Source organism: Telmatherina bonti (genome assembly GCF_933228915.1).
Source record: "Telmatherina bonti genome assembly, chromosome: 1".
In the NCBI taxonomy this organism is placed as follows: domain Eukaryota; kingdom Metazoa; phylum Chordata; class Actinopteri; order Atheriniformes; family Telmatherinidae; genus Telmatherina; species Telmatherina bonti.
This window is the reverse complement of record NC_136619.1, coordinates 36900336-36920676: the sequence shown is the minus strand read 5'-3', so window position 1 is coordinate 36920676 and position 20341 is coordinate 36900336. Positions and strand designations below refer to the sequence as shown.

The window sequence follows — 20341 nt, the reverse complement described above, 5'->3', positions numbered from 1 at the left end:
TTCAACTCAAATACATGAAAAAACTGTCTTATATTACTAAATTATATTTTTGCAAATTTTTAGTTATTGTTCCTTTAAGTCTCCAGTTATTTGAGTGACTTGTAAATTCAGCCTTTTCTTTAATGAAATGAGATGAATACATATGAGCACAACTGTACACGTGAAATCAAGCTGAAGGTATTTACTAAGTATAGTGGTGTTAGAAGGAAACTTTTCTATGCTTATGAGACAGATTACAATATTTTTGTTAAAGGGGAATTGAACCATTCAGATTGGTAAATGTGCAATAAGTTATGTTGTCTTAAAACTTGCCTTTAGGAGAGAAACGCAGGCTAACAATAGAAAAGCTAACAGACACGTCTGTGGGGCTGATGGGGCTTTTTATTTCTACAGAAAACACTCTAGGTTAGGGGTGGGCAACTCCGGTCCTCGTGGGGCTGCAGTCCTGCAGGTGTTGGGAGATTCCCTGCTGCAACGCACCTGAAGCACATCAGACTGGTCTGCTATTTAGTCATTGATTTGAGTCAGGTGTGTTGCAGCAGATAAACTGCAAACACTTGTAGGACCGGAGTTTCTCGCCACCCCTGCTCTAGGTATTTAAAATGTTACAACCAATAACTGTGCATTGTTTGCTACATGTTTTTCTTTTATGTTGAGAAGATTCACATGGTTAAATGAAATAAAATGGACATTGATAAAACAAAATGGTGCAGATTAAAAACAGACGCTGTGTTTAACTCCACATGCCGTTAATGCTAACGTGTCATGAGATAAGGCAGCTTACATAGCACTTCCTGGAAAAGGTTTGAAGGAAATAATTGTCAGAGCGAGCTTTAAATTATAATCTATTGATTGATCCATTACAGAGTAAGGCATTACATGGTTTTTTTTTTATTATGGGGTAAATTGTAACTAATGATTTTATTGTTAAATTAACCGAATCAACCGAAAATGTAAAACGTTGCAGTTCAGCTCTCCAGTAAGTGCTCCATGTGGCAGTTATTTTTAATATGAAACTGCTTTCACTGGTCAAAGATGGTGTCAAAAATAAAATAGTGAGAATAGTTGACTTTAATTTGCTTTCGAGATTTTTGTTTTATCCTTGAATCAGTTTTAATTCAGATGACTCTGTATTTACGTTTAAGTGCAGTGCTGAATATTTATAACTCTGTCCGGGTAGGTCTTGGCAGGTATTTAAATGTATTAAATCTTTTTTTTTTTTTTTTTTCCTTTTTTCATAAATGTGTTTATATATTGCCTAATCACTCCAGCAGTCAAGAACTAAATTAAGACTTCCATGTTTAATGTCGCCCTGCGATGGACTGGCGAGCTGTCCAGGGTGTACCCTGCCATTTGCCCAAAGACTGCTGGGATAGGCTCCAGATTCCCCGCGACCCTTCATTGGATTAAGGATTATTAGGATAATGAATGAATGAATGTTTAATGTCTTTTTGGAGAATATGTGATGCTCAGCCTTTTGTGTTTGGATGCCTTTGTGCTCCCAGTTTAGCCTTCAGCATGTGAAACTGTTGCTGGAAGCTGTTCATGTGTGTACAACTACACTGTTCCCATGTGTTTGACAGATGAAGGTGAATGCTTCAGATTATGAATCGTTCCAAACCTTCCTGATACATATTTTTCTTCCTATCATTCCAGTTCAGCTAGTTTTAGTATAATCTGTCCAAGAATTTGTGCTTCAGAATGAGCATCAGACTTTTCTGCTATTGATCCTTAGCTGTGGCTATGAGATGATAATGACAATATTGGGTTGTTATGAGATTGTTGTGCTGATAATAATAATAGGTGAGGTCTGGAGCTTTTATCACACATGAAGCACAAATGCACTTAAATGAATCTGTTTTTATTTAATTTTCCAATACTGACATGATTTCTAGTAATTTCCTGCAATGTCTTTTAACTTTGCATCACTGTAAGACTTCCCTCAGCTGCTTAAAAAGCACGGTTTGAATTTGTTTCAGTGTTTAGAAATGGGGGGACTGGACATCCCCCTCTTTGTTCTCATGTTTAAAGTCATGACTAAAGCTGCATCATCTATTTCTGTCATTATAACCTTTGGTTATGTAGTTACATTTTTCTCATCAGTGTCACCAGGGGTTTGGAAGGGGAACCCTTTGAAACTGTTCCTGTTAAATTTATTATTTCTTTTGTTTTATTTTAAAAAGTAAGCTAAGAAGAGGAAACTAATAGATTAAATCACATCTAAACCTTGATTAAAAAACACAAATAGAAGTAAACGGCACAAAACGTAGCACAAAGTAATCAACTGCAGATCGGGAAAGGCTAAAGAATAAAAAATGTGTCTGAAGAAAACTTTTTAAAGTGTCCAGGTTTGGAGCAGTCCTGATATGAAGGGGGAGGTTGTTCCAGAATTTGTGGTCAACAACCACAAAGGAAAGGCCTCCTCTGCTCAGCCTATATCTGGGGACGACCAAGAGGCTTTGGCCAGAGGACAACAAGGATCTGTGGGGAGTGTGATGACATAAAATATCTGCTTTATAGGAAGGGGCTAAACTATGAAGTTATTTAAAAACAAATAAAACCTTAAAATCAATGCACAGCTAGATGGGAAACCAGTGCAAAGAAGCAAGGACTGGGGTGATGTGCCCAAATTCACGAGTTCCTGTTAAAAGACGAGCAGCCAAATTGAGTTGAAGGAGCTGAAGCTTGCATGACTTTATACTCAGGCTTCTCGGTCAATCTGAATCCAGCAAGAAGTGAACTTTTTAAACTTTGCCTGTGCAGTTTAAGAAATAAAGGAATGCTGGTGTCTGTCTTAGGAGACATATCTGTCCTTGATTTTTATTTCCGTTCTTTGATTATTTGCGTTCTGATGTCAGAGAGCTGAATATCTTCAACACTTTGTCACTTTAGTGTAATTATGTTTTGATAATTTGTACAAAGCCCGTAAATAGAGCTGTACTTTCCAGATTTCCAAATCAAGCTGTATGATTCTGCTACTGCCAGTGTCCCCTTTAGAATGTTAAAGAGTGTTTCAGCAAGACGTGCCCATGCTTCCCTCTTAATGAGGGCAGCTTGGTTGTTGCCCGTGGTTGGAGGTGAGGAAGGTCACAAATATTACAGCAGGGTTAGATGAGTCAGTCTCTGGGCTCCAAATGGAATATTTCTCTGAGCAACTGGAGGGGCTAAAAATAGCTGGCAGAGCTCTGCGGGTAATTATATGAGCCAAAAACATCGGTCTCTGCCGTCCAGAACTCATTCCAACAGTTAGTTTGACCTTGTGACCCCAATGAAAGTTTTTCTAACTGTGTCATAATGTGGAATACATAACCTCCACCCCTCCTCCGTCTCCCCCGTCTCTGGCTGCATCAGGTTCAATATGACAGGATGAGGCAAAGTCTTCGGTCATGATTGACAGTTCAAAGGGTGCTGCTATCAAAAGCAGTCACTCATGTTTCTTTCTAAGTGTCAGCTTGAAATGTTGGGAAAAATATGGTTGTCACTTCATCAGTGGGAGAGTTAATTACTGCTGTGATGTTTTCAGTGAAGACTAAACTCTTTCCCTGCTGTGTGTGGAAACACACTCTCAGCATGCAATGAGAGTTCCACACTGTTTTTGTTAGTTGTAAAATTTCATCGAGTTTGATGCTTTCAGAGTCCTTAGAAAAGGTATTTTAAACCCAAATTGAATTATTTTTAGCCACTTGAGGGCAGCAAAGGAAGCCGCACGTGTCATCCTGACTCACTGTAAAACAAAATATGGCTGGTCTTACAAAGCAAGATCAGTTTTCATGGTGGTGACTCTGATCTCTCCAGAAATTTTCATTCAGAATTGTTTGACTTTAAGTGTTTGGATGCACATCTACAAAAGAAAAGTGACAAAAATCTGCTACTTATGTTTGCAAAAGAAAAAAAAAAAAAAAATTGGCTAAAGTGTACAAAAACCATGCTAATGAGATAAGATATGAACATAGAAAAATTTCTTGTAGATCCGAAACAAGTGAAGAAATGCAGAAAAATTCCCATCCCATGTCTGTTTAGATGTACCTTTCCATGTTATTTTCACTTCAATGGGATTAAACAAAAAAGGGGAAAAAAAGAGAATATATTTAATATTGTTAGTATATCTGTATTTTTCACACTCATTTCAAACATGTATGTCCATTACAATCATACAAAGATAAAACAAATATTAGCTCACGGGATTTTTTTAAATTAATTTTTATGTTGTAAATGTAGCAAGATGAAGCAATCACCTATTCATTCCCACCATTTCCACCAGTTATAACTTGTCTTCCTTGTGTAGTTGTCTCACTATGGGAGCCCATTCTCACTACTTATAAGTAAAAATTAGATGATTAAAGTGTCTTATAAATATGAGATTTAAACAAATAATTATGAGCTAGAAACAAATCATAATTATGAGAAAATACATCACTATGAAATCCAGTCATTAATATTACTGAAGTCATAATTAATTCGATGTTACATGTTAAATCTCAATGAATTTCTATCTCACAATTATTCCTTTTTGAATCCTATGAAATGCTTTGTCAATGTTTTTAATTAGCATGTGGTGGGAGCTGCTTTCCATATTACACCATAATGACAAAATGCTGTTTTATTTTCCAGTTTTAACACTTGAATATATAAAATAGGCTACATACAGTACCTGTCAAACGTCTGGACACACTTTGTCATTAAATCCAATGAAAAAGTGTCACCAAGCATTTGACTGGTAGAGTTTATAAATTTTGACACATTCACACATATTATTATATAATATTATATAACATATGTCAGCAATTTGCTGCCGTAGAGAGGCTATATAACTTGGATATATAACTTGTGGCAAACAAGAACAGAGATCAGAACATGGAAACGCAGACATAAAAGTTTTGGTGATGACAAACAAACCTTTTACATTAGGTAATCTGCGCAGATCTTGTCAGCGTTATTGCTCCAGGCATATGAGAGTAGACTGACGTTAAACTTTTGTGTCATCATTGTGGACATCTGTTATCTGTCAGACAAGCTGTAACACTTTTATGGTCTGGCTGACAGCTGGTTTATAACAACTTATCCCGGAAAAAAACATATGGCTTGAAGTGTTGAGTATATATTTACTCATAAGCATAACTACAAATAGAGCAATAGAAATTGCCATTAGATGACGAAGAGCAACAACATTATTCTAGTATTAAAGGTGCAGGTGGTAACAAAACCAATCTTATATGTCTGAAAGTTTGTGTTGTTCTGTTGTTATGACTGTACGTTTCATGTTTTACAGAGCAGGAAGCTGCAGGGACACATTAAAAATCACTTTACTAAAACAAATGTTATGTTTTTATTCTCTTAGAATGAGTCATTTGAATGTATTTGCCGTGAGTTCACATACATGGAAGCTGCTACGTTTGGGCCATCATTACACTGTCTCTGAATGGACACACAACTCTTGTGAACTGAGATGACAGCTAACCAAATGAGAGAATAGGAGGCACACAGAAGAAGACAGTACACATGTATATATCTTTGTAGTAGTTACGTATAGTGCAGTCATTGCTGCACATGAACCACTGGATCCATTAGATGAAAACAGGTTTGTTTAAAAGGATTTTTACCACTGACAGCCGCTATCCATGCACATCTCTGCTTGAAGTCATCAAAGCCCATTGCTACCATTAAACATCAAAATGGTTGAAAATACTACAGATAAATTATTTTAACTCACATGTATTAAATAATCTATATTATATATCATATATACAATACATATTATTATGTATTATTAAAATATATTGATATATACTATTTTATATGTTATAATACATAGATTATATTTTAAATCTGTCTATTCGATACATATTTACAACCAATATACAGGAATGTTGTGGGCATGATGCTTCAGTTTTCAATTTATTTCCCCTTTTATTAAGTCTTTTCCCCAGCTTTTGTCTCAGATTTTATGTAACATATAGCCTAATTTGACATTTACTCAAGCATGAGAAGATTAGAAGGAAAATCTGTTTTTGTTGACATTAATAACCAGTGAATATTTGAATTTGACTGTATCTACATGCAAACTTTATTGATGAGTTTTTGTTATCCAATTGTAGAAATATAATAAAATGTCGTAAAAAACTGTATATAGTTTTTTTTTTTACCCTCAAAACTATGTTAACCCTTTATAAGGCACTCAATGAAATACCTTGAAATTAGAAATTTTAACCTAAAATTGTACTTCTGGTTTGTACCAAGACTTCCCTTCTGCTGTTACATTTTTTTAAAAAATTGTTTTATGCTGAAAATGAAAGAAAACAAAGTGATCAAAAATAGTTACTTGCCTGATAAAGGGTTAAGTACAGTACTTTAGTGGAAGCACTTAGTTGCTGATAATCAAAAGTATTTACAACAAATCCATGACTAAAAATATTTTTACTTACTTTTGAGTTTAACTAAACGTCACTGGTTTTCCCATTAGCATGTGTTTACTTATCACCCTTTGCTCTTTCCACTTCCTCTGCCAGTTTTTTCTTTTTTTTCTTGTTTCTATTTAGTGCTCAGCAGAGAATCAAGACTCACACGAAGGAGGAGAAACAGGAACCAGTTTTTACACTTTTGTTTGCTTCTGCTGGCAATAAAAACATTTGAAGCTGCTTTCACAAATGAAAACCTGATGGAAGGAATGAGTTAAGAATCCCTGTCCTTTATGCTGGAGTTGGAAAATACATCACCCATAGCAACATTAGATATAAACCAATTGGAGGAGTGTGAGCTAGCAGCCAGCATGCTCACTTACCTTACAAGGAACATGCACTTTTTCTCTCTTGCAGACCCAAAATTCTTTTACCTCCTCCTAAATCTCTGTTTCTGTCTAATGGGGTGGATACATGGTAAGTAATATGGTTTTACTGCATTTTTCATTGAATGTCGCAGCTTTTGAGAGTCTTTACATCCCACAGAATGGTCTTTTTAGAAATCTTGCTGACGTTTCACAAGAAATAAGCTGCTTGACTTAGTCGCTGACTAACTGTGAAGTTATTTAATGACAGTGACTCACTTTTTCTGCTGTCTGAAATGTGCCACACTTAATATAACGGGCAGTATGTGTCACATAAAAAAAAAAAAGAAAAAGAATATTGCACATGAACAAAACTGGAGGGGGTAAGTGTGCATTGCATACCTGGGATGCTGTTGCATTTTGCTGTATTTAACAAAGAAATCCAGTATTGTTAATGAGTGGATAGATCTGCCATTGCAACTTTCAGACAAGGTTTTATTTATTAGTTTTCAGAGAACCACAATAAATTACAGCACAAGCAGTAATCAGCATGAGCAGAATTCGATCTGAAGCAGAGAAAAGCTGCGCTCTCTAATAGGGATTTAGTTTTACAAGCTGTTTACATTTCAGCTTGAGCTTAATAGCTTCTAGTGCAACAAAAATTACCTGCCAAGATCAATTGTTGAGCCACTGTGAAATGCTGCTTCTGTTATGTAAAAGAAACTCTGTTTTTGCCTCATCTGATGACCTTCAAATGTGTCAAAAGAACAGATTTGATGCTCAGTCTTCTATAAACCACTTCTGTTATCACATAAACACATCACCCTTCAGCTGAAACCAAACATTTATTTGTTTATTTTTTTATATTCTTATCAGAAAACAAAGATGTCAGGAATCAGAGGTTTCCATAGTTGGCTGGAGTGTTTTGTTTTGATTTCCCAGCTCTGACAGCAGACAACTGCCCGAGCTCCAAGTGGAACGCCATGTGCCGTCCATGTTGCGAGTACCATTTGATCCAGTGTCGGTGTCCTTCCAATGGGCTGAGGGTGGGCTACACTGTTCCTTGCTGCCGTGGTGCTGTGGATCAGTGTGACCCGTGCATCGTTCACCCAGGTATACGCTTACTGGCACATGAAATGTTTTAACTGCTAGAAACTGGGAGATGCTGCCATTGTTTTCTGTTGTTTACGGCTGAAGCTGTTTTTCCAGCAGCTGCTGCATTTATAGATAATGTGGAAAAAAACAAAACATTTACCCTTTTATTAGTTGACATTTTCTCACAGAAAGTCTCATGTATAATATAAGAAATAACCAAAGGGTCTAAACTGACTCGAAAATGTCCAACTTTTCACTTTTTTATGACAGTGTGTTCAGCTTCTTCTTCCTTTTGTCCCTGCAGGCTGCAGCCTGTTTGAGAACTGTAAAAGCTGTCACAATGGAACGTGGAGAGCAAATGACGACTTCTTTGTCAATGGAAAGTATTGTACAGAGTGTCGTCAAGGCTGGAGTGGAGGGGATTGTAAAAGTGAGTAACACCACTTTCATGCTGTAACGCTGTGCAGCTTAATTCTGCGTCAGACTTAAGATTCCCAATTTTATTGCTGCAGAAAAAGAACAATGATCTGTAGAAGTCTGACATGTGCTGATGAGTCATTTATCCTTCGATGATTGTTAAGAGTTTCTTCTTTCTTTATTTGAAATCACATTTGCTAGTGGTTAGTTATATAAAATGGGGGAATAAAATAAAATGAGTCATTTCACACTTGTAGATCACTTGAAAATGGCCAAAAACTTTAAATATGAAATGTATCACAAAAGTTTTCAAATCTCCATAGGGTATGTAGAGAGTTGGAAATATGCTATTTTTTTTAGTGTAAGGGAGAATAATCAACAACAAAAGTAAACAAATTCAGGATCTATAAAATATTTGGAATGTACTGTATGCTAGAAGTAGACAGATGGGAAATGATCATTTGTGATACCTGAGACAAACACTTGGTGGTGACAGTGGGTTTTTTTTTCTTTGTAGTTTGGCAAAGGTATAGCTGTTGCCAACTGATTGTATCTGTTTGTGTTTGCAGAACATAATGATAAGGAGATCTGCCTTCTACACTCGCTATTTTGGCATTTTTCTGTCTCAACTTTTCATGACCTGGGGCAGATATTTATATGAAAAAAATTGCATCAGACTGTATTTGATGTACAAGTCAAGGCTCTAAAAACTGGGCCTGTCCTCAGCAACACTATGAAGTAAGAGATAAACCACTTCAATTAGTTTGTGGTGTATAATTCTGTCATCAAATCCTTTAAAAAGTCTAGGATCTTTTAGTGCTAAAAGTTAAAATCTGTCTCATGCTTTTTCCTCCTCTTTGTCCTCCGAAGAGCACAAACCAGCACGAACACCAGCATGATCCTAATCATTATGGTTACAGAAAAGCCTGCTTGGATCTGATCACCTCATAATTTTTTGACCATTATCCACTGTTTTGCCACTGTGCCACTGTGATAAACACGCCTTTAATGGGAATGCTTTTACTAAGTGGAAAGTAATTACTCATCTCTTTGGGGGTAGCGTGTGGTGGGATCATACAGCGAGCTCAGGGTCACATAATCCTGGAGAGTTACCCAGCAAACGCACGATGTGAATGGATTGTGCAAGTGAAGAAGGACAACGTCATCGAGCTAAGGTTTGGAAACAGGAATGTTGCCTTTTTTACAGATCTAGAAACAAAAATATCTGCATAATCAGCATCTACCTTGTTACTCTTCCTTGAATCAAGGTTGTATATTCCCAGGTATTTCTTTTCTTGGCAAGCTAACTAGGTAGTTTTCATGAAAAAGTTAAAAAAAAAATCAAATGATTTTTTAAAATTAAATTAATTTAGATTAATTAAATTAATCTAAATTTAGATTAATTTAATTAAAAAATATGAAAGTAGACAAAAAAAGAAACAATTGATCTTTCATCACTGATTGCTGACTGTAACAATTGTTTAAGGGAAAACAGTATTTTTTTTTTATGCCATCCACCATTAACACCCACCCCATTCACTGATGTTCGCTTGACAGATATGACTAAATTGTGCATTTGTTCAGCAATATTATTGTGCATATGTCCCAGAATTCCAATTAAGAAACACAAAAAGGAGCTGCATATAAAAATTGTGCATCAAGTTAATAAACTGTGGTACTTAACCTAGTCTATGCAGGCTAAATAAGGAGCTGAAAGTGTTTAGTGAATGAACTCAAGTGCAGGAAACATAAATAGTTGATAAAGAAAGAGTCATTTAAATGTTTCCAGCGTCCTACATCATTGGTTCAGTCTCTGTGTTGTCATGCTTCTCAGGTTCTCTGCACTCAGTTTGGAGTCTGACCTCAACTGTCGTTATGACTTTATTGAAGTGCGAGACGGTGCTGACTTGAGCTCCCCTGTGATTGGGCGGTTTTGTGGGGATCAGCTGCCTCCTCCAATCAAAAGCTCCAGAAATGCCTTGCACATTCTGTTCAACTCGGATGGCTACAATAGCTTTGATGGATTCGTTTTCATATTTCAAGAGAGTTCAGGCAAGTATGATAATTAGCAAAGTTAATGCTTGGCATGCATCACTGTATGGATAAACAATCCTAAAGCTGTTAAACTGCACATTAACAAACGTAGCTAGGTTCCCTCAGTGCAAAAGTTTAAACCAGCCATCAAAATGGTGGAAAAAAGGGCAAGTTAAGCAACTTCAAATACATCACTGCTATTGGTGCAAGAAGGGTTTGTCTGAGTATTTCTTGGATTTTAATACACAACCATATCTAGTGTTTATTGAGAATGGTCTGAAAAGTAATAATGTTCTGTAAGCAGCAGTTGTCCAGACTAAATTACTCTGTCAGTGTCAGAGGTCACAAGAGAATAAGCAGACTGGTTAGAGATGATAGCACTAACAACTCAAATAACCATTCATTACAATCAAGCTATCCAGAATACCATCTCTAAACATCACATCAACCTTGGAAGTAGATGGGCTGCAGCAGCGGAAGAAGACAGTGGGTATCTCTCCTGTCAGCTAAGAACAGGAAAAAGAGACTACAGTTCACAGAAACTCACCAAAACTGAACAACAGAAGACGGGGAAGATGTTGCCTGGTCTGCTGAGTCTCCAGACAGCATTGAAGCACTAATCCATCCTGCCTTGTATCAACAGTTCCAGCTTCTGCTGGTGCTGTAACAGAGTGGGGGATATTGTGTTTGCACACTTTGATTCCTTCCACTTATGAATTGTTAAACACAACAGAGTATTTTTGCTGACCATGTCCATCTCTCTATGACCACAGTGTCCCAGTTTCTGATGGCTACCTCCAGCTGGATAATGAACCATGTCACAAAGCTCAGATCATTTCAAACTGGATTCTTGAACATGATAATAGTTTACAGTACCCCCAACGCCCTCCACAGTCACCAGATCTCAATCCAACAGTGTCTTTGGCATGTGGTGGAACTGGAGATTCTTGGTGATGGTATCATGTTAACATGCAGCAAAATTTCTGCAGAATTTTTCCAGCACTTTGTTAAATCAATGCCAGGAAAAATGAATCCAGTTCTGATGGCAAAATAAGGTAAAACCTGCTGGTAAGGTGCACCTAATGGCTGGCGAGTGTAGGTCGACAAAAGTCCACCAAGGTAGTTATTTCCCTTCACCATACATGTCAGCTGTCAAGTTTTCCACATACAAAGATGACTTTTTTTCTAGTCTGACATGTCCGCATTCATGATATTCTGAAGGTATTTCCTTCTGGTATCATGAATATTTCATCGAGATGACACTGCAGACCCTCCATTCATAATGCAGCACAAGCGCCCCCGGACACATTTTCTTTCATTCCTCTGAGTCTGTGCAGCCTGCTGTTAGGCTCGTGATGTTAGACGGACAGTCAATGACACAGTCTGGCTCCTCTCCTTTTAGTTTACTCTCTTTGAAGCAAATCATGCATTCAACTTGCATCCTTTTGAAGCAGCATCAATGAGCGCTGGAGTATTTTTCAGACCCACCTTTGCAAATAAGTTAAAGAACTAAACTTAAGGGTATACATTGTATCTTCCCTACAAAAAAAAAACCCAAAAAAAACAATTGTTTTCAAAAGAATGTGTGCAGATGGTCTCTTTGTTAAGATAAAACTCAATTAATGATGTCAAAGATCAATAAAACTGAAGGCATGTTGGTTTTTTTTTTTTGTTTTTCCCAAGCCCAGATAAGAAAATCTTTTGAATACAGAGCTGAGGTGTACTGACTTCTTATTGAAGCGAGTTCTCACCAGAGAGCAGATCCTTTAAGAACAAAAGGCTGGGTTCAGTTCTTGATCAGTCATTACTGCAAGTAACTCCTCTGCTCTCCATTTTCTGTTTTGTTCTTCTACTTTTTTTCTCACGTTTTCAATCCTGCAGCTTAAAGGGGTGCTATTATGGTATTTTAAGTTTTCTGAGCTTTCTACAGTGTTACAGTGTTGAATCCTCATCAGACATGTGAACGGCACTGTTTTTTTAATCACCTAAACGCATGTTTAAGTTTGAGTTTGAGTTCCAGCACCCTCTCCATTCGGTTTCCATGGCGAGGAAAAACACGGCGTTTTGGAGTTTTTTTCTACTTGGAAATCCTTGTGACGTCCCGGGGGATAAGGTTCGGTGATTGGTTACCTTCTACTGGTTAACAAGGGCATGTACAAATACATCAGGTGGGTGGAAAACGTGGGATAAAGTTATTTTGAACGATGGCTGGTGAGTTCACCAAAGAGAGACATCCTGCTGCATTCGTTGCTGTGGGTTGCTGTTTTCCACTTTGTTTTCAGGGTCTGATTCAGGTTCCAACATGTAGAGCTGTATGCTATGTGTTGACATTGTGTTTTTTTTTTTTTTTTTTATTGAGTTCATATTAGCCTAATCCTTCTGTTTATGAGATGTTACAATGACGGCAAAAGCAGGTGCGGTGCGCGCTCCCGACGTTGTGCAGTGGCGGGAGGCGGGGCTTAATGCGGAAGACTCTCGATCCACTCGTTTTGCCCACAGGCTGATCTGACAGCCTACGGAGAGGGTCGGTCTGAAGTAAATAAAGCGATTTGTGACAATAACTCGATCAATCCCAGTCCTTCTGGTCTCAGAAATAAAAATAAATTAGCCTGAAATGCACATAATAGTTCCACTTTAAACAATTTTGCGCCTGATGTGTGGATTTTACTGGCTAACGAGTCGTGTTATGCTCATTCACACACCCTCATCATAAAAAACGCACAGCGAAATGCATATGATGCAGCCTTCAAGTTTAAGGTGATCTACGTGACTGTTGACGTAGGAAATAGAGCTGCCGCTAGCTCGGTGAAGATCCGGCTTACACTCAGCTGTACACTATAGCCCAGAATTTACAGTACAGGCAGAGTGTGTAAGAATTACTGTCATCTAGTGGTGCAGATAGACATTGAAATTTTTCACAAATGCTGAGTACAGGTGGGAATGAATGGTGGCTCTCAGTGGCTAAAATTATTCTAGACATAAATGTGTTTTATCTGGATGGATCCACCAGCTTCTTGTGCAGCAGTGACTGCAGTATAGGCATTTGTTCATTCATTTTTGATACAGCTTAGTCCACTTAAGGGTCCTGGGGAAGCTGGAGCCGGGCAGAGACTAAGATTTCAAGGTGATTCTTTCCACCACCAGGTGGCAAACACCAGGTCGTGAGCAAAACCACAAAACTGCTACCTCCACAAACGACCACAGGTTGGCAGTAATGAGCAAAACTCACCCCTCACCCCTCCTCCTTGCCAGCTCCAATGAGGGCAGGAATCGCTTGTAAGCTGTAGCTCAGAGCTGCTCTGCAATAAATGGGCTTATACTCCCCCTACTGGTGGAAAAAAGTACTTTTCTTTTTTTTTTTTACTGGTCAGAAAACATTCAAGAAGGGTCTTTGTCATTAATTAAACTTGTAATTGAATAACACATCAAATATGGACAGACTGGAACCTACATGTTTAAAAAACTATCTAATTATGATTGTAGTTATTTTTTTAGTTAATTTATTTTGAAAATATTGAAAATCTTACATACTCTACCTTTAAAGATCATTAATCCACATAAAATACAGTCTTCAGAAATGAAGTTACAAATATTCTGAAAAAAACTGTGAATAAATGAATGAAAGTGTATTAATCCATCACCATGAGCATTTATGCATATTGGATGCAGAGCTGCAGCTGTTTTTTAATGTCGAGTTGTGGATGAATTTGTGAGCATTTACTCAACCTCACATAGAAATGAAGTTTTTCTGATGCGTGCATGCACAGATGGCATCGGTTGGACACCTTGATGGGGAGGATGGAATATTACAACATGGTACTGCAGTGTTAAAACTCAAAGGGTACTCACCACAGTAAAAATGGTGGCAAAAATATATCTGTAATGTATTTGGACATACAGCAAGTAGATATAAATAGCTCATTCTAAAAGATTAATCAAAACAACAGATGTTTTAGAGAAGTATGGATACCGATAGAAATACACACACACACACACACACACACACACACACACACACACACACACACACACACACACACACACACACACACACACACACACACAAACAAAAGGCTAAACTTCACTGATTTAGTAGCAGGTGTGTTAAATGTCCCCAGCACAGATTTTTTAAAATTTTCTTTTCAACTTTGAAGTAATTTTAGTTTCATTTCTGTAAAATTAGTAAACAATAGACGTTGTAGTATTTTATTTTTTTATTTTTTTTTTACCGGATCATAGTTTTGCTTTAAGTTAAAAGATTTGCCTTTCATTTATCACAAGAACATTTCTCTACAGCTGCTGTCATCAAAGATTCTGCATGTGCACCCCCAGAAAAACCAGTGAATGGTGATGTGTCACCTGTGTATGGCTCAGGAGGAGAATTTGCATTTGCAAACTACAGGTGCAATCCACGTTTCATTTTAATGGGCGCACAGCAGAGGACCTGTCTGCCTAACGGCACATGGAGTGGCGCTGATCCTTTCTGTGTAAAAGGTATGTTTCTTCACCCTGTGGATTCTGTTTTGTTTTCTTTTTTCTTTGACATTTTGTCATTTTCATTTTTGTCAAAACCTTCAAAAGGCCACACAAGCCCAGCGCGGTGTTCCCCTCCACCTAAACCTCTCCATGGCCACTACAGACCTGCTGCTTTTACATTTGAAGGTGCAGAGGCTGTTGAGTATTTCTGTAAAACCCCCTACCTTCTGATTGGAAACCATCAGAGTTCCTGCCTTTCTGATGGAACCTGGAGTGAGAAGCCACCAAAGTGCATGAGAGGTAGTTATTTTGCATGCAAATGTGCCTTAGTAGGGCAAGTTTTTCCTGTTATTCCTGCATAAAATCTTTCCTAGTTGCCCTAAATAGCCTGTAATAGTTGACTCATAAAGGGACCTTTGAGTTTTAATTGCATCCTGTTTGATTTATTTCTGCAGTCTGTCAAGAACCCAAAGTGTCTGGACTTGTACGGCAAAGTATTGTGAAACCACATCTATTATCAAGGTATCCTTTTATCTTTTACATATATCATTATTTACTTAATGTTGGTTCACTAAAAGCCACCAGATCAGATTTGCTTGTGTTATTCAGAAATGTACCATCAGAAGAAAAATCTTTGACAGTGAAGATTTTCATAGAGAAAGAACTGAAATTGTCCCCAAATATGGGTGCAGTTCTTTACATGGATTTGTGAGATGGGAGCAGTTAACAACATCCTGCATTAGCATCTTCCAAATTCCCTTTGATGCAGCCAGTGGGGTTCCAGAAATGTTCAAACTCAGAACATGGTGGCTTTTAAACAGAGACTCTGCAGGATCTCAATAGCATCAAGCCTTTTGATAACACGAGCCTCCCACTTGAGTCTGGCATAAATGCAGTCAAACAAATGAAAGTGGAAACAATGAGGATCTCAAAGCTTTGCAGGTGGCATGCTGATATGATATGGCATAAATATGGGTTGTGCTGTTAACACTGGTGGATTTTTCATTTTTTAGAAAAGTCCACTTTCATTGCCTTTTGCATGATAGTCATTTAAGTAAAGCCAAATGATTTCCACTGATGAAGCTTTATTGGGCTGAAAAAGAAACAAACTAAAATGAATAAAATCACACTACATTTCTAAAGGAGAGTTGAGAGACTTATCAACTCTGGAAGTAAAATCAAATGAGAGTAACTGCAGAGTTTGCTGCATTTTCTGATAAATTGAGTTTAAAACTTCCAAAAAGTTTGCTGGAAGTTATAAAGTATATAAGGTATTTGCGTATGCAAGCTTCTTTCATTTTAGAGGAAAAAAAACCAAAAAAAAAAAACCACACACACTATAGTTGATGTTTCAAGAGAGAATCTATAAGGATAAACTGCATGGCTTTTTCCACAGAGAGAGCCCAGACCAAAGACTCGCACCCAGATACAACATGCACGAGCTGTTGTCAGCTGGCTTTATTCCGCTCACGCCGAGCAGACAGTGGAATGAAGGCAGAGATGACAGTGCTTTGGAGAAGATGCCTCCAGGCTTTCACCTGCTCTACACAAGCATTGAGTACACGTGTGCCTCGCCTCTCTACCGCCACACGGGAAGCTCGAGGCGCACCTGTCTGAAGACTGGCAGGTGGAGTGGGAGCCATGTTTCCTGCTCACCAGGTGAGATCAGCAGCAGTTCAAATCCTTCTTATTAAATATAGTAAGAGGTTGTTTAGACATGAAACACATAATCTTGTTGATTATAAACTTTCTATCTCTGCTGATGAACACAAGTTCCATTTTATTTTATGCTCTATGAGTTAAGGATAAGTAGTCTGAGGGTTCACACAGAAAGTTTAGCACAATATGCTACAACAGTATGTGTTTTAATATAAGATAAGGTGTTTTCTTAACTTTAATAAAAAACATTTGAATGGTTCAAATGGACTTGAAACAGAAACTGAATCCTAAAATTGTATTTTAAAGTTAAATTACTTGACAAATCAAACAATGGGACAAAAATCAAATTCATTTGCTTACATTTTTAGTTGTTTGGCTCCTTTTACAAACCTCCAAATGAGAATGTTGTTACATGCCTTATGACTATTCCAGTCCATGCATTGACACAGACTGCAGTGAGTACAGACATTTTAAACTAATATTATGTTTTTATTTGCAAATAAATTAAATATTCTGAAAACAAATAACCAAATAAAAACATTGTAGACAAGTTTTCATATGTGGATAGATAGTCAAAACTAGTTTAAAGCAGATGGCTGTGGTCTAATCTTCAGAATTAAGACTTTCTCTGAAAACCACAGTTTACTGGAAACAGGATTCACCAAAACCAGCTCATACTCTAAACAAGGACTTACCAGCCACTGTACTTCGTCTGCTCTGCTAGCGACAGGCTAACTATTCAAGGTATTCAACGAGATGTTATAAACATCACTCAGAACTTCATGTTGACATGATGGCATCACACACTTGATGATGCAGGTTTGTTGGCTGTACATCCATGATGAAAATTGAAGATTATCGTGCATTCCTATCATCACATCTTCAGACATCAGTTCAAACAAAAACCAGGCAATAAGTTACATAAGTAAGGTTAGGGGATAACCTATAGGAAAACCTTGGGTTAGGATAACCTAATCCAAGGTTTTCTTCACACTAAGAACTATTTAAGATCAAGTTAAAGCAAAAACACAAATACTCTTTTCATTCCAGTTTGATGAAGCTGTGTGAATTGTAGCCAGAGTGGCACCTGCAGTTGCTTCACAGTTATGCTTGTGTGCCTGATGATTTGTTCTTCAGCATATCTTGACTGTAATGAGTGGTTATTTAAGTTGGAAACTCTCTTTTGTTTTCTAACAACTCTGCCTTTGCCATTTATTTGCTTTTCCATCAACAAAGCGATGCAGTCCAGACAACTGCGGCTTTTTGGATATTTCTCCTCCAGTCTCTGTAAATCCTAGAGATGTGTAAAAAATGCCAATAGACCAGCAGATTCTGAAATATTAAGATGAGCCATTCTTGCACCTTCAACAACTGTGGTGCATTCAAAGTCATTTGAATTTTGATGCTCAGGTTGGACTTTTCATGTTCTTAAATGCATCGAATTGTTGTCGTTTGATTGGCTAATTAATTATTTTTTAACACAAATAGGCAAACCGGTATACTAAAGTGGCCAATAGGTAAAGTACATTCTTTACCATCTGGAAGTATCTCATGTATTTATCATCAGAAACTACAACGTTCTCGTAGAAAAGCAAATTTCATTCATTTAATTGAATAATTCAGTTAATTTTGCTTACAAATGGTCTCATCAATATGAGTTGGAAAGACCCTCAGATTAGCTAGACTGAACATTCACAGCTCTCATCCAAATTCCAGTCATCATATATCTCTTTATTGCTGCCAAGCAGTCTATTCTCACTCTCTGGAAGAAGAGATTGTTCTGCTCTTCTCCCTTTCACAATTATAAAGAAAAATCTTCTGAGTATGAATGTAGCATATAAACCAGTCCTGCAAAATGCTGCCTGAATCCTGCCTACTTTACTATCTCAACCATATAACAGTCACATTACTTCTGTTTGATCTTTAGCACAAAGCAACAGCATTTTTCCTTTAAACTACCATTGAAGGCAGAATCATTTCAATCTTAAAAAAAGTTTATAATGAAGCTTTAATCTCATAAAATGCACCAAAATCCTTCGTGTGGTAACAATTGATATCTCCATTTTACTAGGAAAAGATATCTGATAAAACCATTTCTTTTGTAAAAATGTAAAAGTAAATTATCTTTGATGATCATTTATTCCTCTTGTTCTTTGTAAAAAAAAAAAATAATAAAAATCAAAGACAGTATCTTGATTTTAAATATTAAAAAAAAATCTTTTAAATACCTAATTAACCCCAATACCTGTTGTGAAGCCACATTTACATGAACTGATGCCTTCAGAGTTAAACAATCCCATCTAAAAGGATTTTTTGAACAGATGTGAGCGGCTTTTGTCTTTGACCTCAGAGTTGTTGGTTGTTAAGAGTGTAAATATTAAGTTTGTGTTGATAATATGCCTGTGAACATTGCTTATGAATCCAAGTTTCAGAATTTAATATTGTCCTGTATTTTATCCTTACAGCCAGAGCGACTTTTAACTAAACAAACTTTAACAAGAAAACTTCAACTTAAATGTTTGAGATTGTTAAAAAAAAAAAAAAAAAAAAAAATTGCTTCAGCTGGAAAATATACTTTCATGTCTGCATGTTAACATGAAGCTTGCATTTTCTTTCTCCTCTTTTCCTGCTTTCTAACTGTCCAGTTTGTGGCAGATTTGACGCCTTTAGCAGACACAACCTCTCAGCCACTCAGTGGCCGTGGCATGCAGCCATTTATATCCGCTTACCGCCAGATCAAACTGCAGTCAGCCATGAGTGTGCTGGAGGGACAGTGCTGGACCAGCAGGGGGCCTCAGAGGAATCTACATTCTGGTCCCTGGCCTGCAGCGGGGCTCTGGTTGCCCAGCGTAGAGTCCTGCTTGCAGCTCAGTGTGTATTAGACAAAGACACGCAGCAGGCCCTTCATCCTTCTCATGTGAAGGTTGTCATAGGGATGAAGTCCCAGACGTCCAGGGATCGGCCAAAGAACCTGCACCACCTCCGGGTAAAACACAGCCAATTAGTCTGAAAACACAACCACTGAAATGTTTTAGTGAAGACCTATCATTTGTTTTACTTAACAAGCACAGTTGCAGTATGTCTTTGGATTTTACCGAGTTTTCAAAAGTTTCCATAACAGCTGAATCTTCCAAACAGCTGAGGTCAAAGTATTAAGAAAGGAATAAATGCAATCTGTTTTTTGCTTGTAAATCACCAGTGATGAAATCTTTTTACTTTTTAAACAACCAAGCTGAAGTGGGATTTTAAATATTTGCCAACCTTTATAAATACTATATGACGTGTACTTATATTCCAGTGGACATTATCACACCTCTCTCTCAACAGGTCTCAGAAATTCTGCTCCATCCAGATTTTTATTCCGCTCCAGACTTCCAAGTGGCATTGCTCAAACTGCAGGACAAGGCCAAGATCAGTGAGCGTGTGCTGCCAGTGTGTCTCCCAAAAACGCGAGGAGGAGAGGTGATCGTGCCCGAGGCCTACAGCGTGAAGTGGATTCCACTAAACAATAGCAGGAACCTGAACTGTCATGCAACCTGGAGCCAGACAAAAGCTGCTGAGCTGAGCCATGTTTCTCATTGTGAAAGAGAGTTTGCTGAAGGAGGAGCACATGCCACACTGATTGGTGACAACTCCCTCTGTGTTGTTAGCAAGCCGTCCAGTCCCCACAGCATGTGTCCCAGTGTTATTCCAGGCATCACCATAGTGCCACCTGCATCTCCCTCCACAGGACAGGAAATCCTCACGGGTCATGAGGAGAGCCGTGGAGTCTCCACCACAGGCTGGCAGCTGCTTGGTTTGGAGAGACTCATCCATGAGAAAAACTGTCTCCAACATGGATACACAGTTCAGACAAAAATAACAAACTTTCGAGATTGGATAGCGGAAAACATCCGTTAG

The 20341-nt window shown here is 37.8% G+C and overlaps 1 protein-coding gene across 1 annotated transcript; it reads left to right on the top strand.

Moving 5' to 3' along the window:
* Positions 1-2366: 2366 nt before the first annotated feature.
* On the top strand, positions 2367-20341 carry pamr1a (peptidase domain containing associated with muscle regeneration 1a; the record flags this gene model as incomplete). The annotated part of the gene is made up of 12 exons (XM_079264673.1): positions 2367-2490; positions 6813-6872; positions 7703-7873; positions 8160-8285; positions 9333-9447; positions 10107-10324; positions 14603-14800; positions 14888-15082; positions 15238-15304; positions 16179-16441; positions 19087-19427; positions 19769-20341. 12 exons carry the CDS (start codon positions 2367-2369, stop codon positions 20339-20341), a joined length of 2451 nt encoding a protein of 816 aa, XP_079120799.1.